This window comes from Oncorhynchus mykiss, chromosome 1 (genome assembly GCF_057628025.1).
Source record: "Oncorhynchus mykiss isolate SJ-2025 chromosome 1, ASM5762802v1, whole genome shotgun sequence".
Lineage (NCBI taxonomy): Eukaryota > Metazoa > Chordata > Actinopteri > Salmoniformes > Salmonidae > Oncorhynchus > Oncorhynchus mykiss.
The window spans coordinates 77,555,941-77,582,889 of record NC_143022.1 but is presented as its reverse complement, the minus strand read 5'-3'; the positions used below and the strand labels follow the sequence as shown (position 1 = coordinate 77,582,889).

Genomic DNA, 26,949 nt, shown 5'->3' with positions numbered 1-26,949 from the left:
TTATTTTGCTCCTTTGCACCCATTATTTTTATTTCTACTTTGCACATTCTTCCATTGCAAATCTACCATTCCAGTGTTTTACTTGCTATATTGTATTTACTTTGCCACCATGGCCTTTTTTTTGCCTTTACCTCCCTTATCTCACCTCATTTGCTCACATCGTATATAGACTTGTTTCTACTGTATTATTGACTGTATGTTTGTTTTACTCCATGTGTAACTCTGTGTCGTTGTATGTGTCGAACTGCTTTGCTTTATCTTGGCCAGGTCGCAATTGTAAATGAGAACTTGTTCTCAACTTGCCTACCTGTTTATATAAAGGTGAAATAAATGAATAAATCTGACCACAAGACGCTACAGAGGGTAGTGCGTATGGCCCAGTACATCACTGGAGCCGAGCTCCCTGCCATCCAAGACCTCTATACCAGGCGGTGTAAAATAACAATTGTCTAAAGACACCAGCCACCCAAGTCATAGACTGTTCTCTCTGCTGTTGATTGGCAAGCAGTACCGATATACCAAGTCTGAAACCAACAGGACCTTTAACAGCTTCTACCTCCAAGCCATAAGACTGCTAAATAGTTAACCAAATAACTACCCAGACTATCTGCATTGACCCTTTTTGCTCATTACATACACTGCTGCTGTTTATTATCTATCATGTTGCCTAGTCACTTTACCCCAACCTAAATGTACATATCTACCTAAATGACCTATCACCCCTGCACATCGACTCGACACTGCTACCCTGTGTATATAGCCATGGGACCGTTACTCATTGTGTGTTTATTCCTCATGTTATTATTTTTCAATCATTTTTCTATTTTTCTCTCTGCGTTTTTGGGAAGAGCATGTAAGTAAGCATTTCACTGTTAGTCTACACCTGTTGTTTATAAAGCATGTGACAAATACAATGTAATTGATTGATTGATAGAATAATACTGTGAACTTGTGAAAATGATGATAATGCCCTTTTAGTGTAATAGCTGTATGAAAAGACCGCCTGAAATTTCAGCCTGTATGATGGAGTTTTTTGGCCTGCCTGGTGACATCACCAGGTGGTAAATGAATGAATAGACCAATACGTTTTCCCCGCCCAACTCCAACCAATTCTTGCTTGAGAAATGAATCTTTGCTAAGAAGCGGTTTTTGTTTATTTTTGGCCATATTAATTGAAAACAATCACAGTAAGAAAAAAACAGCTGCATTAGACCTTTTAATGTTACTTCTGAATCACTATGATAAATACTAGTTTTTCTTGAGTGTTTTTTTTACAAAACTGAGATTTACTTTGAAGTCAAAGTGTAGGAATACAGGTGAAATCAGTCATTTACATATACATGGTGGTGTAGCAGGAAGAATGATGTAATTCTGTGAACCAAGAGGTTGTGAGTTCAAATCCCAGGTTGAATAATAATTACTGTATAAATGAACATCTTGATATTGTACACATGAGGCTACAAAGCCATTACATCAGTACCCCTGAAAGTGAACACATAAGCACCTGAATATGTGTAAGGTAATATTCTCTTTTAAGGTCAGTTTGTATTGTTTTTCCTCATGGGAAACTGTGGATTGATAAAGACCGAACAAAACCCCTTTTCTGAATGCTTGTCCTCTATGGCCTCAATGAAGGTTTCATTCCTTTATATCGTCCAGCCCAATTCCCAGCATGCACAACCATTGTGACTCTTTCAACTGGATCTCTCCATTGACTGGCTCATTGTCCAGGCAGGCTTTTGTGTGGCACTATCACTGGAGTGCAATCTTTCACCTGAACACTATAGGAAAATTGCAGTGATATGGCCAGGTATAACATCTGAGGCAACCACATCTGAGAGGAATAAAGCAATGGTAGAGACAAAATATCTAGAACAACAGGTGCTGTGTCAGTAGTAGCAAATTAAATAGTCAGTTCATAAACATTGAATAGATATATTCAATGTTACCTTCTTATTTGTGTAATGAAGAGGTGGTATTTTAAAATATAACAATATGTGAGCTGTTAAGATTTCTCTCCTTTGACAGATAACCACTACTGAGGAAAGTCTTGATAAGAGTAGCAACATACTGTATGGATGTGGTGAGCCTTGGCCTCCTTTGATTGCATGACCTCTTGACCCCAGCCTGTGTTGGAGAGTGTGGGTGTCTGACAGGCCCTGGTTATAGGGCGTTATTGACTCAGGATTTATAAATATTGAATGCACACATTAAGAGCATGGTGGAGGGCGGCCAGGCCATTAGAGTTCTCCAATAAAGAGGCTCTCACTGTGATTGAGTGTTGTGGCTATGGACTGGCTTTTGGTACAGAGAGAGCCTGGTTTGATTTCCAAGCATTAGTATATTCCTGCCTGGCATTACTGGGCATGCACCAAAATGTTTGTTATCCTACTATTAAAGGACTCAGATGCACATTAAATCATTGTTCATTGATAGACATAGATAAGGGATGGGCAACTGGCAGCCTGCGACCCCCCTTTTGTAGGCCAGTCGGGGTCTCAACTTACTGTTGAGAGTTAGAATAATAGAATACATAGAATACAAGTGCAATTTCAACCCATGAGCCACTGCGGCCCCTACGATGATTTCCGTTTTTTTGAGGCCCCACCCCCATCAAAGTTGCCCATCCCAGACATACTGTAAATATAACACTTAATGTATGCTAGGACAAGAAATGATAACAACTGTTTATATGGAATAGATGGATGGAGTTCTTCCTTTTAACTAGGTTTTCACATTTTTGAAGAGAGAAAAGGCCAGAAACAAATAATACTACATCAGGAAGCAGATATATGACTATTGTTATCAGACACGTCAGATTAACAAGGGAATCTTTTGACGCACACAGCGATCGCAGTGGAAATAGCAGTATCATTCTCTGGTGTATCTGACCTCACACTATCAGCATCACCTGCATTATCTTATGTGCCATGACATCTATGCATTCCGCTGGCATAATAAACTGGGATTTGCTGATTCCTGCTCAACTTGCATTCACTTAAACGTGATTATAGGGTGAGATGGTCATGGACACTGTTGCCTTGATGAGAAATTGACATTTTGTGACCTGGTCTCCAGGACCACTCAGAAATCCAGATAAGATGTTTAGTTGTTTTACAGGAGAGGTGCTATTCTTCCCCGTCGCTTCTCTATCTCTGTTTGACCCACTTGATGAGTATAGATTTCACAGGGCCCCCTTTCAGAGTTCAAACTATGAGTTTCAAAACAATACCAACCCCTTATAGACAAAGGATAACCTTGCTCTTTCAATGTATTGATTCTTTATTAACTAGGCGGCCTAATGCAATGAAATGAGGGATTTTAATGGAGCCTCTTTAGGGTGCTTTGAATAAAAAGCTCACGCCATTTATGAAAGGCTACAATGCATTTAACAGGCTATTTTAAAGCATGGCAGTAGAGAGCCATGCCGATATAAAGATCAAAAGGAATGTGCCTCAAAGTCAAATTGCTGTGTCAATAGAGTAAAACAGAACCCCACAGAGATTTGTTGTTGACTATTTAGGGAAGATTAGAAATCCGTTTTAAGTTTCTTTTAAAACGTATTTCTAATCTTCCCCAAAAATTGTCAAAAGAAATCTGTGTGCAGTTCTGTTCTATTAACCTGTTTCTGAATCTAAAGGCTAGAAACTACCATGGAGAGAGTGGACATCCCTGGTTCTTACAGGGGCAATCCAAGGTTTCATGTACGAAAGTGTTCTCTGTATTTTATCATTGTCTTTTGCTGTTGTATTTCAGGTAAAGGAAACAACTGAAGAAATCCACAGGCAGTAGCAAGTTTTTTTGTTGTTTTTTTTTACTGAAAATTTTAATAAAACATGACTTGTTCATTTCTGTTTCCATTCCAAATTTTGACATTTTGAATTTTTGTTCCCTGTAAACACATTTAAGCTATGTGGCAGAGTCATAAGTGGTGAGTAAAAGTGACTTGTATACATTCTACAAAACAGAAAGAAAATACTACCACAAATGGAGTCCCTTCCTCCAAGGTTGTCCCTCATGCACATTGTTTCTATTGTATCTTAACAACTATCATATGGGTCACAAACTATTTATTTGACAATACAACCAACAAAGTTTTCTCCAAAAATGGTCTGTATAGATAATTTAAAATCAATATAAAAATAAACAATGAAGTTTGACTTCCCTTTTAAAAAATGGACAGAGAGTCTTGACAGAGTAACAAAACTCTGAAGATACATGTGAAATATATGGACATCGCATTTTATCAAATACAAAAAAAAACATGAAGGCAACAGTTCTTGGCTGAAATTCTGTGCTGCATCACTATTAAGGGCATGACAATTAATACATACATAATGAAAAGCAATATACAAAATATCAGAGATAAATACAATATTTATAGTTGATATGTTACAAAATTTCCCTCAAGTGAGCGCAAGTGTGTATTGGAACGGAAATATGACAATGAACTACTTTCCATTTTAGATGGAGTTAATTTTGCTTTAAATGTTGTTGATCTAAAATAACATGGGAAAAAAAGACAGATGCATAAATATTTAGCACAATTTTGGCAATCTCACAATATTCTACAAGTTTATAACCACATATAAAACACATAAGGGGATTTGGAGCTAGAAGGAAGAGGATGGCCCTCTTCAACAAGAAACAGACTTCACAGTAGCCTAGGAATGCATTAATATACAGTGCTAGCAAAAAAGTCAAAATAAACGTGGCAAAACACACTTGCTTAAAAGGAAGCTCTAGCCAGGCGTTCTATGTACGCCAGTGTACTTATTGAATCCAAGATCATTTTCACTTTCGAAGATGAATTTCTAGCTACAATAAATTACTCATTTAATTTAAGATGTATGAATGAAACATGACACAATCTTACCCACCCACCCAGCCCCACCCATTTACTTGCATTTGCTGTATTTTATGATTGATTTCTACATTATATATCTCATATATTTTCCAGTTGAAAATCTTAAACCTTCTTGGCCCCACTGTATTTTCTCACACATAAAAATACAAAAAAGTCACATTATAAAGACACACAATTGTGAATCTATTGAAAGAGAGTTAAAACAAAAAAAAACATTTTCTGAGGCAAACAAGTTCATAGGTAAATGTACATCAGTGTTTACATTAAAACCAAATGATGAGTCCACAGACTTTCTTCCAGTATATGGTTCACTGGACAAAGCCCAAGTTCAACCCGATAGGTATGCAAAACGTTCACTCCATCGTCCTTTGTCTTCTTCCAGGTTGATCAAATGGAGAGAAAAAAATGAGGGAAAAAAGCTACAATTGTTGAGTTCCTAATGAAATGTTTAGTCCAAATGTCCAAATTTTAACTCTTGAAATAGTCTTTTAAAAGAAAATCATGTTTTGAATCTTCATTAAAAACAGAATAAGATGTTGACTATATCCTCAGTATTTTAGATTACGCCAGTGTCTTTGCTGTGTGATAAAGGGGTGTCCTGTATCGTGGTGAGAAGATTGGTGCTTGAGAAGATGAAAGTGCATTTACATTGGAGGTACAACCAGACCGGACATAGCTGGAAAAGAGAGAGAGAGAAATTGTATTCAGCAAATTCACCCTTTCCAATGTATTCAATTGGATAAGCAAAACATTTAGCTATTTACATTTTGGAACTTTAAAACAGATGTTAAGTTATGATGTTGTATGTGAGACTGTGTGTATGTGTGCATGTGCGTCTGTGTGATGCGTGCGTGTGTATGTGTGGTGTGTCTGTGCATGTCTGAGTGCAAACCTCTCTAACAGGATCGTTTTAAAAGCCTCCCTCTTGCTCTGACATTTCAGGCCCCAGCAGGCCAGCGTGGCTACGTGTGATATTCCTCCTGGTGTTGAGGTAATGGCAAACAGTGACTCCTAGGAGAGACGGCCCTGCCGACCATGGAACAACAACATGCCACTACCCACAATGCTGTGCTTTTCGTCACTTAAGGACTCAACTGACTCCCCTCAGGCTGATCTCACTCCCCTCAGACTCAGCTGACTCCCCTCAGGCTGATCAGACTCAGCTGACTCCCCTCAGACTCAACTGACCCATCAAATTCAGCTGACTCCCCTCAAATTCAGCTGACTCCCCAAAGACTCAGCTGACTCCTTCAGACTCAGCTGACTCCCCTCAGACTCAGCTGACTCCCCTGACTGATCTGACTCCCCTCAGACTGATCTGACTCCCCTCAGACTCAGCTGACTCCCCTCAGACTCATCTGACTCCCCTCAGACTCAGCTGACTCCCCTCAGACTGATCTGACTCCCCTCAGACTCAACCATTCTCCATACTGAAGATGGAGCCACTGCATTTCACTCTTATTTCCACAGTCACTACACTACTCCAATTTCAAAATCATTATCCACAAGCTTAGACAGAGATCAAAGGTAGTTTCCATTCTTTTACCCAGACCATCTGCTAGGATATCATTAGCAACTCTAGCTTATACAGAGAGTTAATATACTCAGTATTTCACACATTTTGAACAATTAGGTGGCTAGTAAAGTGCCAGGATGAAAAATCATTGAGTATTTGTAGTGTCATGGTTGGAATGCTTTTAAGTTTGCCAGCACAGATGATGGCAAGGCATTGCTCATTAATTTCTGCACAACATGTATTAATAAGTATGATCGTGTAGCAAGATGAACTTTAATTTCCCACTTCATTAAGCTCAATGTTATTAATCTTGGGGCGCACACTACGGCTAAGCTTGTTTTCAAAGCAATCATGTTGGTCATGACACACACAAAACCTAATAAACATAATTACTAAAACAAGTCTGGGAAGGTGTTGTCCTTAGACCTTGGAATATATAATTTGCTATACTGGATGGGTTGTGTGTGTGGTGTGTTTGCATGTCTGCTTATGTTGGTGTGTTTGTGTGTGTGTGTGTGTGTGTGTGTGTGTACATGTGTGTGTGTCTACATGTGTGTGCCCTCATGCTTGCTTGTGTATTTGAATGTAACCTCAAAGGTGTAAATAATAAATTGCAGACTGTTAAAATGCATATTTGTAATGATTAGTCCCTCACCAAACCGGACAGAGGCATGAGCCGCGGTATCTGCCCAGTAGTCCGAAGGGAAGGGATGAGGGGGTGAGGGGGGCTCACCTTGCAGTCCGTTGCCATTTGCGCTGGTGCAGGAAGGGGGTGGGGAGGCCTGGGGTCGGACCACAGGGGCGAAGGCGCTCTTTTGTTTAACTGCACACAAGATATGGGGGGGCAGGGTTTGGGGTGGGGGGGTAAGAACATGCTGTCGGACTAAACTGGGCTGTATTCAGTGAGGTGAAACGTTCAGAACATTGCCTATAGAAATGTAAAGAATAGAGTCTAACATGATTCTGATTCGCTACCTGACAGACAAGTCTAACACAATACATTTCCATCTGAACATTGTGTAACTTTGCTCCCTCCTGAACAGGTCTGAGATGGCAGCTCTACTCACTTCCATATGGAGAGTTGGCAGAGGATCCGTTGAGGAACCCAGGGGAGCTGGAAACTCCCAGGTTGGACATGCCAGAGTTCCCGTAGCCATTCATACTGTTACTGACAGAGTTGTAGCTGGACTGCTGTGGGGTGCTGCTGGTGATATACCCTCGTGGAGACACACTGCTGGTGTTCCGGCTGTAGCCTACCAACAAAGAAGAAGAGGAGGATGGGGTGGTTCAAGGATTAATTTATTATTTAATTCATGACTTACTTAGCTGACTGTGAATGATTCTTGACCACTAAGCATAAGTTCCACTTACCCTGGTCGTTTCCCTGGGACTCAGACACGTTGACTGCTAGCTGGCTGCTGAAGGAGTTGACTCCCATCATGCCGTGGGAAGCTGTGTTGGCGAGAGAGGGGATCTGGTTGTGGTTACGGGGAACGCTGTACAGGGCCTCCGCTATGTCCGCTGCCCTCTTCAGAATGATCTCCTGTGAAACATGGAGGGAGAAGTTAAGAGTTATTGAGCTGCTCTCCCTCAGTCATCCATTATGGTAGCTTCGTTTGTCTGTAAGACGTGTGTGTCTGTCAGTCTGCATACCTGGTTATTGTGGGGCATCCCATACAAGGCTTCAACAAGGTCAGCTGCTCTCTTCAGCAATACCTCCTGATTTAAAAAATAGGAAAGACAGACATTATTGAAATGTTGATGGCAGACTATGTTCAATGACACTGTTCAACAAACACCATGACATGGGATGTAACAATTAGAGTCTTTTTTATTTTTTTACACATATATGTACAATAAGAGGTATTTGTTAGGTGGTTAAATAAAAGTGACCCTGTATTGAGAGGCACCAACACTGCATTAGGCCACCAACTCTTCCTAGAACCACTGGGAACAATGAATAATGTCCCATCTCTTAATTAAACCAGCGTAGGCCTTAAAAACAACACCTCACCCTCTAATTCAGGGCTTGCGTTTGCACAAGAGTTCAGCACTGGAGTCTCCTTTCTTCAGAACAATAAAGTGAATTAGCTTGGGTTAATCTAGTTCTGCCGTAATGACATTAAGACATTTTTCAATTAACCTCTTTGACTGGCTGTTGTAAAGGACTTCACAAATGACTTCCCATCCAGCGAGAGTCTGGGTGCTTGTGCCTCGGGGACATGGATGCATGAGATGTGTTCTTATCCATGTCTGCATGCTTGTCCCTGCTTCACCAATAAGGATTAGCCATGTTGCTTTGGTGCTTAACACTGAGAAGGAGTTGGCCCTGGATCCTGTTCCCTGCTCTACTTCAGAATAGAGCGTGTTAGTGTGCTTTTATCTGCTCTTTGAATTGAGCACTTAATGAAATCATTCATGGAGCACAGCACTGCTTTGTTTAGTGTGATGCTCCAAGCAATATGTTAGGAAAAGCATCTCCTCCACTTAGGAGCATTTATTCTCACAAAGACACGCTTGAGCTATTGCTGTGGTGTTTTATTTGAATGCTTCTTTACTGTCACCTGCTGTATTGCAGCAGTATGTTGACTTTCCGTCAGAACCCCGGTTAAAAGCGATGCAAATCTGTCACTAGAAACATCTCAGATGGCGCTTGTTTTCTTCCCACATTGCGTGTTTTCCTTCGCGGGCCTCAGTAATTTGTGTGAAGTGTTCCATCACTTGGCAATAGCAATCTGGGATTAAGACGGCAGCTGCCGTAAATGAATGTAAACACAGCCATCGCGCCTTCAAACAGCGGCCTCCAAGACTTGGCCTGCGTTTCTAAGGCAGCGCGTATGGAGCGTGTATGGAGTGTGTATGGGCCTCCTTTCATCCCGAAGAGCCATATCTTCCTAAAATCCTTGATTTATCAAGATGAAACGCTGTAGAAGCCACTTCTAGCATGTGCCATGCTCTTATAGAAACATAGAGCTTAATCCACCAAGTTACCGGATGGGTGGCTCTCTTTAAAATGAGCATTTACCTCTGAAATTGGTGTGTATGCGCAACGTTGCATGCATCTAGTTTGCATACAAATAAAGAATTATGGTTGTCATGAAGCAGGTTCACTAAATGAGAGGACCAGCTGTCTTGCTGTGTTCTCATCAGGCAGAACAGATTCCTCTCTTGCTCGATGAGTGAGACAAAGTGTTTTTTCTTTCCTTTTTCCTGCAGTTAATAATTACCAATAATCTATTCTATCATATTTGAAGATCTTCTACATGCCTCTCAATTTCAAACAACAATTAAAGCAATTAAGACTGTCACGTTCGCAAGCCATGTTTCATTCTCTGAAAACCTCCTCTCCATCCTTGTCCATATGGTACTTTGCAGCAGCAACATAAGGACAGCTTGGAAAAAAAGAGAGAAAACGATATTGCCTCTCATCCTTAATCTGTCGTTTACCGCGTGGCGTCTTAACTAACCAAGCTCACTCGCAGGGCTATGCTTAAGTGGTAGCCTAGTCATATCCGAGGATGATGGGAAGTGTGATACCCAATCAACCAAGGAGTTTGTTTTGTTTCCGACGAGACACTTTCACGCGTATCGGCTCACGCTGTGAATACGATTAGCACCGAATGGCGTTCTGAGGGCATTTCCATGTAAATCTGGATACTGCTTCAGCATAAAATGTAATTGGCTTTCTTGTCATGGAGACAGACATATCAGAACCCCATGTTAAATTGAAAACAATTAAAGCCGTAGATGATCTCTTGTTTTGTGACAAAGGCATGACAGCTTTTCTGGTATTCCTTGTTCTACACGTTTTACACATGCTCAACAACTGATCACAGGTCAGCCAAGATCTAGACACCATTAAAACCATCAAATGAACTGTTGTTACCTGACAAAGGCTTGAGAAATGTTGAGGTATTGCATGTTTTACACGGTAGCCTAAAACCCTTCTAAATGTGATTCTCCACATGGTAGATTAGCTAGGATTGTGTATTTATGTTATCACAGTTAATAAAAGCGGGCCCAGGTTATGTAGCTTGGAGTGGTAATGCCATTATAAAACTGTAAGGCAATTACTGTGTTAGCTCTAGCCTGAGGTAATGAATACATTCAGAAGGATAGGGCCATTAGATGTAGGTACTTCAAAGAGCACAAGAATAGACATTCATTTAAATACATGGATAATTGCTTGACATGAACACATTTGTAATATTTATTTTCTCGGAAAAGAATAGGTTTGTGTTCATTTTGGGGGAAAAAGAGAGAAGCGAATGCAATCAATGTAATAATAAAACAATATTGAGTTTCTGCTTTTAATTTTGTAATGAATCTAATTTGTTACAGAAGAAAGGAGAAATTGAGTGTGTTACAATGTGATATCTAGTCTATTTGTCCATTACTGCCACAGGGCACAAAATGGTATTATAAATTGTATTTTTTTTATGGGAGGAATCTCAAATTGTTTTATAACAAGATCTTAAAAAGGAGGGTGAATTCCTAAGTCTCTGTTCACTTAACGCCATGCCCACAAACAAATCTCCTTTCGCATCACTTGACTGTTCACACTTGTTACTTTCATATTCACTCTGGACTCTGCATTGGATTTTTATATCGCTGCTTGTCCCTTAGGGTCAGTCTGTCATCTGCAATGTTGTCTTAAAATTACAAGGTAAACTTCAATCAGAGCACACTTCCCCCCTTTTCTCAGTGTAGCAACAATATTAGCGTGCATCCCTTGCAATCCATGAGCACGCCCATATTGGCTTTCTGTCTCCTCACAATTACCACGTGTCTTACTGGTCCTGGGGAAAAGGCTGGTGGAAATCAATAGCGCCGTAATATTATCAACTGGAGGGTGAAGTCATTGAGGGAGGGGGGGCCGGTGTCGATTTGCCTTTCAGCTAATGCATACTTCACCTCCTCCAGCTTTATCTCCTTTTTATAGAGTCTCTTCGCTTCACCTGCAGCCCATAATGTCTCTTCTCTTCACGCAGTATCTCTTCTCGTTCACAATGTACATGCTAGCTAGCCTGAGGCTCTTATATTGAGAATTTGCTGTTGAACCCGAGAGGCGACCCTCCGATGGCAAGCTTAACAATGATGAATCACTCTGTAGGATCATTTACTTGGCCCCCTGAACCCCATATTTGGGTCCATTAGAGAGCAAATCAAATATGTATATTGTTTATTAGAAGTGCAGGGTTTCATTTCACTCTGAGCTTGGGCCATGTGAGGGCTGGGGGGAGACCCTGCTATGTTAGGTAAGTAAGCACACTGAGGAAACTCATCTCAGATTCTGAGTGAAAGATTGTTTTATCGCCAAAAGGCATTTTGTTCTCCAAGAAGAAAAAATGGATGCTGTAAAACAAGTATGCATCACTGTATTCCTTGTCATATTCAAATTGTAGATTTGACTTTTTTTGTAGATGTACTGACTAAATTGAGTATGCAGACAGATAGATACCCAGGGCAGGGAGACTTGGAGAGAAACTCACAGCCATAAAAACTAAGTGAACCTTTCCTTTGGGTTACAAAATGTTCTGTTGAAATTAGAGTAACATTTCATGTCCAGGTGTTGTTTTTCCACGGGGACTAAAGTCTAATTGAAACACTTCATATTGTGCACCAGAGACTGCTGGCTGCGATGTCGTATATCTTCCCATTGACTTAGCCCAGTGTCCATACTACACCACACAGCCTGGTCTTTATTAAATTGTCCGTTGGACGTTAATGATATTGCAGTGTTGCATGCTGGGCTTTAATAGATAAGGTCTTAAAAGGCCTTATGGTCATATTAAAACTCTGAGGTGGTCACCACTTTACTACATGCCAAGGGAGTCTGTGCAAACTAATCAGTCATAATATTACACTTGACGCAACTGGAATGCCAGTTATACCCAATGGGAATTAGCAGGGTCGCAATCAGATGAGCCCAGTAATAGATTTTATCAGAGTCAATCGAAATACTAAGGAATCAAAGAGTGGCTGAAATATGTAGTTTCGTTTTCATGTTGAAATATGCCAAAAAAGTGTCACAAGCATTTGGAAATAAATAGTCTTTCAATACCTTTACTGAGTTCTAAGGAAAGCAGTGAGACCTAACGCATTATAATGTGTCCCTGGCCTTATTAGCCACACTAAAATGGGGGGGGGGGGGGGGGGTTACGAGCGTAGTCATGTAAACAACAGATTAAACCAAATGGAGCTGTGTAGAATGAAAGGAAAACATGAGTGGGGTAATGATGGCCCAGACGACCAGTAGATTATCATCTCCACAGACTACTGGAGAGGAAAGATGTCTGATTGAGCTATTTTACCACACGCATGCCTCCCTCTCTCGCTTCTCACTAAACCAATACAATCCCAAATCAATGCTAGATGGAGGCACCAGAGTGTTTGTATATTGTATTTCTATTTGGTTAAAAGGTTTGAACTTCTTTTGATGTTGTTTTGTTTCTTGGTCTTTGAGGATGTTGTTGGGTTAGCAGCTTTGGTGTGTGTATGGTGTGGTTTGTTGTGTCTGTGGTGTTGTTTTGTCTGTTTTTGTGAAGATGAGATGTAACACTGACCTTTGGTAACCTCTCAGGGTCACCCGGGTGCCTGGGGATGACCTTCTGCAGCCTCTGGAATCCATAGTCGATGGTTGGCTCATTGAGGGCTAAAAAAATAAAAAATAAATATCCAATGGTTAGACAATGTGTAGTGAAGTAAATAACTACTCTATAAACCAATGTCTGCAATGCACAGCAACTAGTAGGAATACTCTGTCACAAGTGTCACAAATCCCCTGGTTCCAGGTACATTTTAATTGAGCAAAATAGCCATGATGACATGATGCAGTACATCAGTCTAGAGCAGGTCGCATATTTCTCACAGGGCGCTCTTCTTTTTATCTTCCAGGGAATATTGAGTGCAAATGACATAGTGGGGTGTGTTAATCAAACCAAGCTTTAATAATCTGTGAAAGGCCTGTCCACAAATTGATCTAGCGTGAGTTGCTGTCACTCCAACGCTGCACCTACTGTACCACCCCGCTGCTCTACTGAAATACTACAGCAGATCACACAGAGCGATCAATCTCACCCACCCCTCAAATAGTAATCTGGAGCAGCGAGCCGTATTGGGCTATGAATCAGAGGCACAAAGTAAATGAATCATAAGCCAGACTTTGGTAAGACTAAGGCGTTTTATGTCTGACAGTCATAATGGGTAATTTAAGGCTTCCTTACAGCGCTCACTGATTCTAAACAATCATGTACACCCGTAGGCCAGGGGGGAGGAAGGAGAGAGGAGGGAGAGAGGGAAGGGGGAGGAGGGGGAACGGGGGAAGGAACGACTTAATAGAGAACATCACTTCTCAATGTAGATATAATTTTCAGCAGAGTAACTCAGACGAGTGCGGCGGTGCGTCATAAATCAATGGCTTTCTGTGGAGACTAATAAGAGCTGCCTGCCTCTATTCATTGTTCAGCCTGTAATTTGGCCCATCACTCATTACTCAGCATGTAATTTCAGCATTAACGGAATAAGGCTCGCAGAACCTGCTGAACACGAGAGGACATAAACGCAAACGCCAAACGTACAGCCAGAGCCACTGACATACAGACCAGGGAGCCACAGACACGCACACACAACCTACCAAATCGTTGCTAGACAGGTACAGGGCTGTTGACCACATAAAGTGAGCTTCCAACAACCAAACACACCACACACCGCCCGTCACAACATACACTCCTGGAAATCTGATTTGACATCTCATCATGCATCCCGGAACGACAAAGGTCCGCTTTAGAGCGTGAGGGAACGCCATTTTCTCCATGATAAAGGATTGATCCGTGGTATTGATCTCACATGACAAGGCCCTAGCTGGGATTTTGCCCTCTTTCTTTTGTTATTTCTGAACACACCGCAAGGCGCATGCATGTGTGTGTGTGTGTGTGTGTGTGTGTGTGTGTGTGTGTGTGTGTGTGTGTGTGTGTGTGTGTGTGTGTGTGTGTGTGTGTGTGTGTGTGTGTGTGTGTGTGTGTGTGTGTGCGCGTGTGCGTGTGTGTGTGTGTGTGTTGTAGCCCTGCCAGACCCCGCTGCCCAGTGTGATGTAAATTGTGTATCTGTAAAAAACACTCCATAATCAGGCCATCAATCATCCCCGGCTGTCAGTAGGCTCTCACTGGGTGATGCATCATGCTCTCCTGTCCTCTGCCTCAGCTGGGGCCTACACTGCACAACGCACTACACTCAACACTGCAGCCGGGCATGCTGGGTACAGATACAGTAGCTAGCTACACCACAAAACCAGGGTAATAAAGGAGAAGTATGCATATTTTGGAAGTATTTACAATTACAGTAATCCTGAAGTATGTCGTTTGAAAAACCTTTTTGAGCATCTTGATATGTCAAACACATTTAAACATAGTTGACGTTTAATTCTCTATCATTTCTGTTTGAAAACACTAAATTACTTGAACTACTATGGCGTCTAGGAGGAAAGGGGGTCTAGAACATGAGCATCACATACCACAGATAGTAAACAAGATGTCTCTTATCTCTTGCACTTTAAGATATGGATTAAAGCATGTCTCAAGGTTCTGTGATTGGGGTGCAACTCTGGGCCATGAGCAGTGCATGTCGACGTGTCGAAATCTCATCTATCATGGAGATGATCTTTGTAACAACCCCGCGTAATGAAATTGGTGACACAGACCTCCATCTGCTATCGATTTCATGCAAATGACGTTGACAGCTGATGGAGACTTGCATTAGCGCTAAACGGTGCTGTCAGTTGATGAGTTGACAGTTCTGTAGTCGACCATGTACACACAGAGACAAAAACTGTCAATAATCCTATAAGGACTGATGACGACATATACTGAGCACTTGTATTATTTCTGTACATTAAATATATGATTACATTGTATTATAGTATGTATCATATTTGAGTTGAATAAATTCCATCTAATTTAGGTTGATTTCTTAACAATCAAACTTGAGTTCCGTTTTACGATACATACACCACTATACTCTCTCAAACACCCCCAACTTACCTACCTCCCAACACCTTCTTCTAACCCTTTAGTATATTGTAGCTCTGTACTCTAGGATGCCCTTGGACCGCCAGCATGCATGCTAGCATGAGCTTCATCTCCATCATTCTACCAGCCCAGTGCAGTGTTATGAGAGGTAAGCTAAGGAGGAGAGGAGAGCTGGAGTAGACTAGGGAGGGGAGCTGGCCCCCCTGCGAGGGTTCTCAGCCACGGTGAGGAAACATGAAACCCTCCACACACATCCCATAAATCCTGCTCTGGGTGGAAGTCTGGCTGGAGAGTGTGTGGTGGTGTGTGTGGGGGGGGGCTGGCACGTTCCAGTCACGACCGCTTCCCGGCCCGCGGCCAATCAATACCACTTTCCTGTTTTAGAGGCGGGTAATTATGAGGTGGAGAGATTGTCTGACCTCTCACCCCTGCTGCATTACTCGGCTGATATTAAGATAAATTGCCTGATTTTGGGTAAACATATGCTGCAATTCAAACTGTCAGCACTGGTTTGCTCAGGGATAATTTGTATTGATCTCCTGGCTTCTTCCCCATTTTGCCTACTGACCTCACGGATAATTAGAGAGAAAGAGACACAGCGAGGTAAGGCAAGGGCTGCATTTCAATACTTTGCCAGTTATAAAGAGCGAGAATAAAGAAAGAGTGTGGAAAAAAAGTGAATGAAATAGACCAATAAAAATGTTCTCGTCTTCTGAACCTGCAATTCAGCTTGAAACACCTTGTTTAGCTCAACTTAGCATTTTCCTCATCACTTATGAGAAGCTATAATTGTTTTGTGTTCATAATAGAATGTTTAGCACTTAACAATAAAGTCATGCCAATCATTATAGCGTTTTATTTGATGTATAGTTTACAGCTGAAGAAGCAAAATTACTGTCACTTTTGAATAGGATGCACATGATTAAAAAATGGAAATGCCCAGCAGAGTTCATTCTTTGGATGCAAAAGCTGAGTGGAAACTTTATGAATGTTTCAGTAATTTCCTCACTCTAGTGAGTGAATGGTCATGTTTCAGAATTGTAAAAAATTGAATGCATGAGTTGGTGTGCAGCTGTGACCATATCAAATCTAATTTCAAGCACTACACACACACACACACACACACACACACACACACACACACACACACACAATCTATGGCAGGATTTCAATGGAATTCCTCTCCCTGGCATGTGTACTTCCCGATCGTATTTTGATCTAATGCCCTTAATCTACTCTGTCATCCGTTCATGCTCCTAACACATTCACTCCAGAAGGCTCCGAGCCCAGTGTCTTTGCTTAAAATGCAGAATGGATGGCCAAACATGCATCTGAGCACGGTCTACTGCTCCTTCTCCATGTACTCTAGAAATAGGACATGAGTAACCGCTCTAGAGGAGCAATGTAACATGGCCGCCGTTGGCAGATGAAAATGCTTATATGGCAATACGCCTGCATGCTCTCAGTATGTGGCAGTGTACTGAAGTCATGTACTGTATTGGCTTGCAGTAACAGTCAGTAACAGGGGAAAATGTTTGAGCTAAGCAGTACATTTAAGGGAAATGGTTCCTTGTTAAGTCTGTGGTCTTGGAATGGAAGTTTGCAAAGAGCACTAGCATTCTTGCCAGCCATTATTGGTTATTACGACAACTCTATCTTTCCTGGAGATAAATACTAGCCTTGTTGCCATTTGCCAGCTATTACTAATTATCCTTAACTGCTTGGAGCCTATCTCCACTCGTCCTACACGTCTTTATTTTCTTTCCCTCTACCACAGATTATACTGAGGTGTAGAGGGAGTTGGAAGGGGAGCAGATAAACAGAACGAGGCGAACTAAGTTTTAGTGAGTTTGTAACTTGTGATAGTGTCCACCTGAAGCCTCATGGGCACCTGAGATCATCTTAAAGCTGCAACACAGATATGGGTCACAGATAGTATCACAATCACAACAGGAAATTACATAATTTTACTGAGATGAATAGGATCAAACAGGGATGAAAAAGGCCAATATCACTCTGTGTTATTGAAGGTAAATAGGTGGAGACTTAAACAGGTGATACAGCTGCAGGGATAACATGAGGCATTTAGAGGTCTCGCTGTTCAGTAATATACTGTAGATTTCCACTGTGGAGAGAGATCTAAAAGAAGCATACAGTCAGAACCCAACTTCAAACCAAACCAACCAATCTTAACTCACGGCAAACCCAAGCAAACCAAACCAGTGCATTTAACACTGACCATTATGCTCTCCATCCAAGCCAAGCTAACTGGGAGTTATTCCATCTCCAGGAGTCTCAGGTTGAGCAGGAAATTAACATTTCAAAGATCTGCCAGTAAGATGAATCAATAGAGAGAAATCAATGTTCATTGAAATTTCATGAACTTTGAGCTGATACATACAGCGAGATAAAGCGACAGTTACAATTCCACCAGATATTGCTTCTGCAACAGATCAAATGTAATTAACACAGGTTAAATGGAAGGGATGTACTGTATCAGTTCACAATTCCATACTCTCAAAATTCCCTTAATCTCTGTATTGGAAATTAGTGGAGACACCTGTTCGCTCCCCTGCGATGACATCTAAAGTGAGTGGTACCCGCCTCAAAGGACATAGAGGGGGACTTTCACACATTCCCGTCCAACAGAAATCAAATGGCCTCCCTTCACAGCTGATTGCAGCCGCAAATTAATATTGTAAAATGAAGATCAATACATGGACGGGGCCAAATCGATGATGGCTAAATTACCGCTGCGTTTTCCCCCTCATTCAAGATGAGTTGTGTTATCCTCTCAAAGTCAATACGGTGCAGCATCTCTCATTCATTTCTCAATAAACTTGAGATGAATTTCAATCAAAGGCAGTGGTGGAGGTGGGTGTGTGGGGATGGGGAATAGGGGGATGGGGATGGAGTTCTTTTAAAGCCCGTTGGGTGTGGAACATAGTGAAAATGGGGCACAGAGGGGAGGGAGGAGAGAAACCTCATCTATCTTGCTGCACAGGACTAATACTGTGCCTTAGTGAGGAATATCAAAATGGAGAACAGTTACCAAACAGACATCATCTAAGATTAAGATCACTTTATTCGTCAATTGTACACAAGGTCCAACTGGTATTTGACTTCTGCTTTTATTCCAACCCCCTCTACATATACAGGCTGGAGCAGAGGGTGGTCACACTGGGCACCCGTGGAGTAGTTGTTCTGTGAAGTAAAGAGCCTTGCTCAAGGGCACGCAATAGCATCTAGGATTTGATACCAGCTCACTTCCCACCAGTTTTCTCCCGTCAGACCCAGGATTGGAACTAGTAACCCTCCAGTTGCTGGCTCGCCTCTCTGATCGCTAGTCTACCTGCCACCCCTGTATCTAACAATGCAGTACAATTTATAGAGGTGCCAATTAAATCCAAATCAATGAATAGGCCTATCATCCTTACAGAGAAACACCCCTGTACTGATACTATCCTTTAAACTGTAAAGCCACTCCTTGCAGTACATTCTACAGAGGGATGCAATGCGGTAAAACACACGCTCATCTGCCGCCACTTATTTCGATACATTTTCCAGCGCAGGATTTCCCAGGACTGTTAATGATTCCACTGTGTGAAATAATGTCACAGTGTGCTCCTCAAAGTCTACCTGACAAACTGCTTGAAAACGAAGGAGTGGGAAAGCGTGTGTCAAGTCAGCCCTCTAATTGGACGAAAGGACCTTCCTCTCCTGAAACATTGCACATGTTCACAAAGGCTCTCTGGCTGAGACTGTGTAACTAGGTGACGAGTGTCTCAGTCACTCATGAGGAGCTACAGCTAAATACCAGGCTTGTAAATGAGACAGACAGGGGAACTGAGTAACAGTGATGGCAACATCAGCTATCTATACATTGCTCATATTACTACACTACACTCTTAGGTTAAAATAGATGCCATTGGAAGCCCCTCTTATACAGATCTGTTTACATTGTTTACATACCTCTGTGAATGCCTTTGATTACAGTGAATCTTACAGTGTGTCTAGGCCACACCCCATCCCTGACTAGCTGCTACCAAACCCTGCCCTGCAGGGGAGGAAACCGTGAGGAGGCTCTGTATCTGATCTGCTCCAAATCCGGGACTTCAAAGAGAGTCTGGGCTGAAGGGCGGAGGGGAGCTGTAAGGTTAGACCCGATACACAGACTGAACAGCACAAGGCCCGGACTGATGTGCTTTGATAAAGGAGTCCATGTTTACTGAACTGCAGTTTTTTTGTCAAAAGCCAACCATTTCTGCTTGGAGTGCGGCAAAGGGCTTCATTTTAGATTTGAAGACTATATCACTTTGGATCTCTGTTCAACTGAGTGAGGATAAAGAGGTCAGTCAAGGTACACATCAATATTCATTGCATTACATGTAAAATGCATAGCATCTTGATCTGCATTGCTTGCTGTTTGGGGTTTTAGGCTGGGTTTCTGTACAGCACTTTGTGACATTGGCTGATGTAAAAAGGGCTTTATAAATACATTTGATTGATTGATTGATTGATTGACAAGCATTACAGTAAACATCAACACTCAACATAAATGTTCATAATTGTGAGCTTTGCAGTGTAGGATAGCATTACTTTTAACAATATACAGTGCCTTCAGAAAGTACTCACACCCCTTGACTTTTTCCACATATTGTTGTGTTACAGCCTGGATTTAACATGGATTACATTTTTTTTGGTCAGTGGCCTACACACAACACCCCATAATGTAAAAGTGGAATAATGTTTTTAGAAATGTTTACAAATTAATAAAACATGATAAGCTGAAAGGTCTTGAGTCAATAAGTATTCAACCCTATTTTTATGGCAAGCCTAAATAAGTTCAGGAGTAAAACTTGTTTAACAAGTAACATAATAAGTTTCATGGACTCACTCTGTGCTCAATAATAGTGTTTAACATAATTTTTTTATGACTACCTCATCTTTGTACCCCACACATACAATTACCTGTAAGGTAAACGCAGATTCAACCACAAAGACCATATCCCTTTGAGCATAGTGAAGTTATTAATTACACTTTGGATGGTGTGTCAATACACCCAGTCACTACAACGATACAGGCGTCCTTCCTAACTCAGTTGCCGAAATGGAAGGAAACTCAGGGACTTCACCATGAGCCAATGGTGACTTTTAAACAGTTACAGAGTTTAATGGCTGTGATAGGAGAAAACTGAGGATGGAGCAACAACACTGTGGTTACTCCACAAAACCTAATTGACAGAGTGAAAAAGAAAGAAGCCTTTACAGAATAACAATATTCCAAAACATGCACTAAAGTAATACTGCAAATAATGTGGCAAAGCAATTAACTATTTGTCCTGAATACAAAGTGTTATGTTTGGGACAAATCCAATACAACACATTACTGAGTACCATTCTCCATATTTCCAAGCATAGTGGTGGCTGCATCATGTTATGGATATGCTTGAAATCATTAAGGACTGGGGAGTTTTTCAGGATAAAAAAATAAACGGAATGGAGCTAAGCACAGGCAAAATTCTAGAGGAAAACCTGGTTCAGTCGGCTTTCCACCAGACACTGGGAGATTAATTCACCTTTCAGCAGGACAATAACCTAAAGCACAAGGCCCTACACTGGAGTTGGTCACCAAGAAAACAATGAATGTTCCTGAGTGGCTGAGTTACAGATCTACTTGGAAATCTATGGCAAGACCTGAAAATAGTTGTCTAGCAATGATCAACCAATCAACCAATTTGACAGAGCTTGAAGAATTTTGAAAAGAATAACGGGCAAATATTGTACAATCCAGACGTGGAAAGCTCTTAGAGACGTACCCAGAAAGACTCAGCCGTAATTGCTGCCAAAGGTGCTTCTGCAAAGTATTGACTCCGGAGTGTGAATACTTATGTAAATTAGATATTTCTGTATTTCATTTTCAATAAATTCACATTGTCATGATGGGGTATTACAGTGGCAAGAACAAGTATTTGAACCCTTTTCAATTACCTGGATTTATGCATTCATTTGACATAACATTTGATTTGACCTTCATCTAAGTCACAACAATAAACAAACACAGTGTGCATAAACTAATAACACACAAATGTTCTTTTTTTATATTGAACACACACTTTTTCCAACCTACATTGTGAATGTTTAAATTATGTGAACCCCTAGGCTGATGACTTCTCCAAAAGCTAATTGGAGTCAGGAGTCAACTAACCTGGAGTCGAATCAATGAGACGAGATTGGAGATTTTGGTTAGAGCTGCCCTGCCCCATAAAAAACACTCACAAAATTTGAGTTTGCTATTCACAAGACGCATTGCCTAATGCGAACCATGTCTCGAACAAAAGAGATCTCAGAAAGACCTAAGATTAAGAATTGTTACCATGCATAAAGCTGGAAAGGGTTACAAAAGTATCTCTAAAAGTCAGTCCACGTTAAGACAAATTGTCTATAAATGTAGAAATTTCAGCACTGTTGCTACTCTCCCTAGGAGTGGCCATCCTGCAAAGATGACTGCAAGAGCACAGCACAGAATGCTCAATGAGGTTAAGAAGAAACCTGTGTCAGCTAAAGATGCTAACATCTCTGTCGACGAGTCTACAATACATAAAACACTCAACAAGAATGGTGTTCATGGGAGGACATCATGGAAGAAGCCACTGCTGCCCAAAAAAACATTGCTGCACTGGAGTTCTCTAAAAAAGCACCTGGATGTTCCATAGCGCTACTGGCAAAATATTCTGTGGACAGATTAAACTACAGCTGAGTTGTTTGGAAGGAACATACAACACTATGTGTGGAGAAAAAAAGGCACAGCACAGCACACCAACATCAAAACCTCTGCCCAACTGTAAAGTATGGTGGAGGGAGCGTCTTGGTTTGGAGCTGCTTTGTTGCCTCCGGGCCTGGACAGCGTGCTATCATCGACGGAAAAATTAATTCCCAAGTTTATCAAGACATTTTGCAGGAGAATGTAAGGCTATCTGTCCACCAATTGAAGCTCAACAGAAGTTAGGTGATGCAACAGGACAACAACCCAAAAGACAGAAGTAAATCAACAACAGAATGGCCCAGCCAGTCCTGACCTCAACATGATTGAGATGCTGTGGCATGACCTCAAGAGAGCGGTTCACACCAGACATCCCAAGAATACTGTGGAACTGAAAATGTTTTGTATAGAGGAATGGTCCAAAATTCCTCCTGACCGTTGTGCAGGTTTGATCCGCAACTACAGAAAACGTTTGGTTGAGGTTATTGCTGCCAAAGGAGGGTCAACTTGTTATTAAATCCAAGGGTTCACATACTTTCCCCACCCTGCACTGTGAATGTTTACACGGTGTGTTCAATAAAGACATGAAAACGTATAATTGTTTGTGTGTTATTAGTGTAAGCAGACTGTGTTTGTCTATTGTTGTGACCTCGACGAAGATCAGATTCTTCCCACTGTATGTGTAGTTGGTGAGAATTATATATGTTTTTATTAATTTTGTCTTCAGGCTGTAACACAACAAAATGTGGAAAAAGTCAAGGGGTATGAATACTTTCTGAAGGTACATACAGTATTAACGACCTTATTTTCCATCCCCTACCAGACTGACATGTCTTGATCTCCAACAGTATTCAGTGAATCACCCATGACCCCTTTGTCCTTATGTTGATGAATGACTGCCGTATAGCCATTTTGTCAGATTCTGGTGCAGTGGAGTCGATACTGTCACCTTGACAAGAAAACTTTGTGATTCATCAGCCTTCAAGGCTGTCTAGCCTCAACTCATACCTGGCAAGAGATGCTCACTGTATGGGGCATCATCAGCATCATCCAAAACCCTTCACCCAGACCCAGTGTGTTACATAGCAGCCCTCTGTGAGATCAGATAAATGGCACTCGTTACAGTCAGCCTTATAGGGAGAAGAAAAAAAAACACTTGACTTTTGCTAATAACACAGAAACCAAACTGCTCACCAAAGGTCTGAAAACGAAGCAATCTGTCATTTCCCAGCTTGGGAAATTAGCAAATAATGTTCCTTTCCCGCTGACAAATGTATGACAGCTACCCTTCATCTATCATTCTCTCCTAACGTTATGATGCATGTCCTGGATCCCCAATAGAGGATACAGGCGACGTTTACTGACCCTCAATTTACCCATGACAAATGGGGTCCCGGTTAATGTGCTATTTCTGGGGCGAGCTAGGGGTTCATTTGAACACAATTCCCGGGTATAGGGATGTCACTGATTAGGATAAATAGTAGCTGAGTGTGTTAGCAGCAGTGCCAGCACTTCATATTACTAAGGGTCTCCATAGGGAGTGGTCCTGGGAGGGTAGCTCTTATAGAAATCAAGTCTAGCTTGAAACCAAAAGCTCTCATGCAATTAGGGTTTCAAAGTCAATGTTTTTACTGATAGTTTACTCTTTTGCACTGGCGTCAGCCTATAGTAACTTTATGGTAAAAGGAAATCACATACGTTTTACCCAATTGAAGTCACATGCGGCCCTTTGTAAAAGCCCTTTAAGAGCAAACACAGATCCTCTATGCAGTAGTTAATAAAGTGTGAAGTATTGACTAGAGGACAGCTGGACCTGTCCCTTTTTGATTTGCTAACCTTGCTAACTTAGTTTGATCCTCCAGTCCCCCTGACCAATTGATAACCAATACATGGATCAGATACAGGACAAGCCACAACAACCCACTGGGAACAGATGTCACTTCAACGTCTAGTTTTGATTTACATTTGGTTGAGTTGTCAACTAATGTGAATTCAAAGTGAAATCAACAGAAACTGTCACCATGTCATTGGATTTAGGTTAAAGGTTGGGTGGAAAGAAAATACGAAATGCTATTATGTTGATGACTTTTTGCAAATCCAATCAGTTTTCCACGTTGGTTCAACCTCATCACATAGATTTTTGGGGGTTGAAATTATGTGGAAACAACATTGATTAAACCAATTTCTGGGATACACTATGTCCTTTCCCTAAAGTAGAACAATTCGGTAAACATTGATACAGTAAGCATGTGTGGATTATGAAGCAATTGTTGTATTACTGATAATAGGCCTGTGGCCACAGTGAAATATACATTGCTAACTACAATAAATAATAAATAAAGCATTCTCTCAAGTTTTGCAGCATTATGTGTCTCTGTAGCTGGTGTTCCCATGATTGAACATACTCAACGCATACAGGATTATTGATGTACATTACAGGGTGCTCACATCCTCTGACTGAATTGTTAGTTTTGGAGGTGGTCCAGAATACTAATCCAACAAGACACCACTCTCTGCCGTTAGAATTGACTGCAATGTACTCTATGTTGACTCTTGGTAATTTGTGATAATTTATTACATTGAGCGAGTTAAATCTCCACAATTAGGGCCTGTCGGGCGAGAAGAGTCAACATGAAAAGGTCTAAAAGCGATTCTCTCAACGACATGACGCAAAGTCACGCTTGAAGGGTAGCTTTGATAAACGGACCTTTGATTTCCACACGTTGCCTGGCCACTGAAATGACAAGAGAATGGCCTCTTTTTGTTGCCAGTCCACGTTGTACTTAACTGTCCGAGAGGTAATGTCCCCCTATCAACTCGCAATTACTGTACATCTGGAGTCCATGTTAATTCTGTCGTTAAGTTCCCGGAGCTCGTTAACAGTTTCATGTCGACCCTGGTACAATCAGGGTGATCCAATCTGGGAATAGCAGTAGGCTGAGGAGCTAGACTTGTCTTATTGGTGGCTCTCCCTTTTAATTCACCACACTAATCAATTGTACTTCCATTGCCTCCCAGGTTAATTGTATCTTTCGACTAACTGGAACAGAGCAGGAACCAGAGAAGGAAAAAGGAACGAAATCAACATAGATCCAGAAGGGGACAGGTTCCCCCAGTAAAACCTGATGGTAATCATCCCAATCCGCTTAGCCCGTGTGACTAATGGGGTCTGTTCTTAAGAGACCTGGCACATTTACCGGGGTGCTATAGAAGCCAATAATGTATCTTAACTTATACACCTTCCCAGGCTTCACACATATGCACATACGCTCACACACTCAGCACACTGCACTCTTGTTTCATTATCCCAGTGCCTTGTTGGCCTCTGCTCTGCTTCTGCTAGGGAGGTTAAACGCAGGAGTGCTAGGCCAGACTGCACGGTTGGAGGGGAAGGGAACGGGTGGCTTGGGGAGGGGGGGGCTTGATGAGAAACAGCTGCCCAGGATGGAAGGGGTCTGGGGGGGGTTTAAGGGGGTCCACCCCCCCTCTTCACCCACACTCCTCCACTTTTTTGAGGGAGAGTGCTTTGACGCGCCTCGTCTCATTCTAGCCATCGGTGTTAGAACAGACGGAGGCTTCCGGGTCAGACAGCCCCTGACCCTCATGACCTCTGCCTCCTCACCAATGATGACAGATAAGACCACCACATCCCTCTGTTAGCCAAGATAATCCGCCTATACTTATGGTGTGACACTCTCACACAAGACTCATACACACACACGCTCACGAATATCCTTAACTGCATCCTTCTATTTCTCTCTAGTTCAGTCACTACTTTCATTATAATTACAATATATTGAAAAAATCTACAAATTAGTAGATGCATATCTGACAAGTGAGGAGAGAAATATAATTGGCAGAGTGAATTATCCTGACAGATTGAATTTAACAGAGCTTGGCAGCGCTGACTTCTAATGGCAGTTCAGGGAGAGATCAAGTTGCACTCATAGAAGTCCTTCCACCAAACACCTTTAGCTAGCGGTGCAGTTCTCACACATTGAACATTCCAGACCCAGAAAGCAGGGGCCTGGTTAGTCCATCATTACTGCCTTGACACGGGGACCCTGTTCCTATACTGTGAAAATGCATCCTGACTTCCAGCCTAACCATAGATGCAAAATGACTGGATGTGGTAAAAGTTATGTGTTTCAGCGAACCCTTGTTTTCTTTATCCAAATGTATCAGATCAGTGACTACTTTAAGGAATTTGAACAGAGTTTGTGTTTCATCCAGAGAGGATGCATAGTCAGGGCACTAAACCCAGGGAGGAGAGACTGAAAGAAGCATTAAGCATCCTGACTCACCGGTGTAGACAAATCTTCCAGGAGCCCCTTTGCAGAACTGCTTGGACTTGTAGGACAGCGTGACCTCCACCACACCAGGGATGTGCCTGGGAGGGGTCTGGACGCGGATGGCGTGGGGGGTGATGAGCTGGATGACAGGGCACAGGAACCATTGAGTCTGACCATACCTACTAAGGTCTCGTACAAACATACAAAAGAATGGCTATTGTTACTAGTTTTTATAGTAAAGGCTTCAGTTTCTAGTAGGATATGTTTAGTAAAAACAGTAAGATACTTAAAACCTAGGCTGAAATTCAATGAAATCAATGGTGTGACAAAAAATACTGTACCTCACTCCAGACAAGCATGGTCCCGAAGACGACCTGCAGGCCGTCAAAGAAGTTGTCCCCAATGATGATGACAGTGGCCCCTCCTGTGGTCCATCCCTCACTGGGGCTGATGGCCTTGATGCAAGGGGTGGCTGCTTAACACAG

At 41.8% G+C, this 26,949-nt stretch overlaps 1 protein-coding gene across 8 annotated transcripts in view; it reads right to left on the bottom strand.

Annotated features, from left to right (window-relative positions):
* Window positions 1-3,796: 3,796 nt before the first annotated feature.
* Window positions 3,797-26,949, bottom strand: part of ebf3a (EBF transcription factor 3a) — a 73,357-nt gene continuing 50,204 nt past the window's right edge. For 2 of the 8 annotated variants that reach the window (XM_021611351.3, XM_090240621.1), the window contains exons 9-16: window positions 26,806-26,936; window positions 26,477-26,603; window positions 12,950-13,038; window positions 8,037-8,102; window positions 7,755-7,926; window positions 7,451-7,636; window positions 7,039-7,206; window positions 3,797-5,543 (exon numbers count right to left, since the gene is read on the bottom strand). In XM_021611351.3, the coding sequence (XP_021467026.1) occupies window positions 5,512-5,543; window positions 7,039-7,206; window positions 7,451-7,636; window positions 7,755-7,926; window positions 8,037-8,102; window positions 12,950-13,038; window positions 26,477-26,603; window positions 26,806-26,936 (971 nt within the window). In that variant the 3' untranslated portion in view covers window positions 3,797-5,511. Of the gene's footprint in view, window positions 5,544-7,038; window positions 7,207-7,450; window positions 7,637-7,754; window positions 7,927-8,036; window positions 8,103-12,949; window positions 13,039-26,476; window positions 26,604-26,805; window positions 26,940-26,949 lie in introns of all 8 variants that reach the window. The other 6 variants (XM_021611371.3, XM_090240643.1, XM_021611347.3 and 3 more) reach the window with 3 other exon arrangements.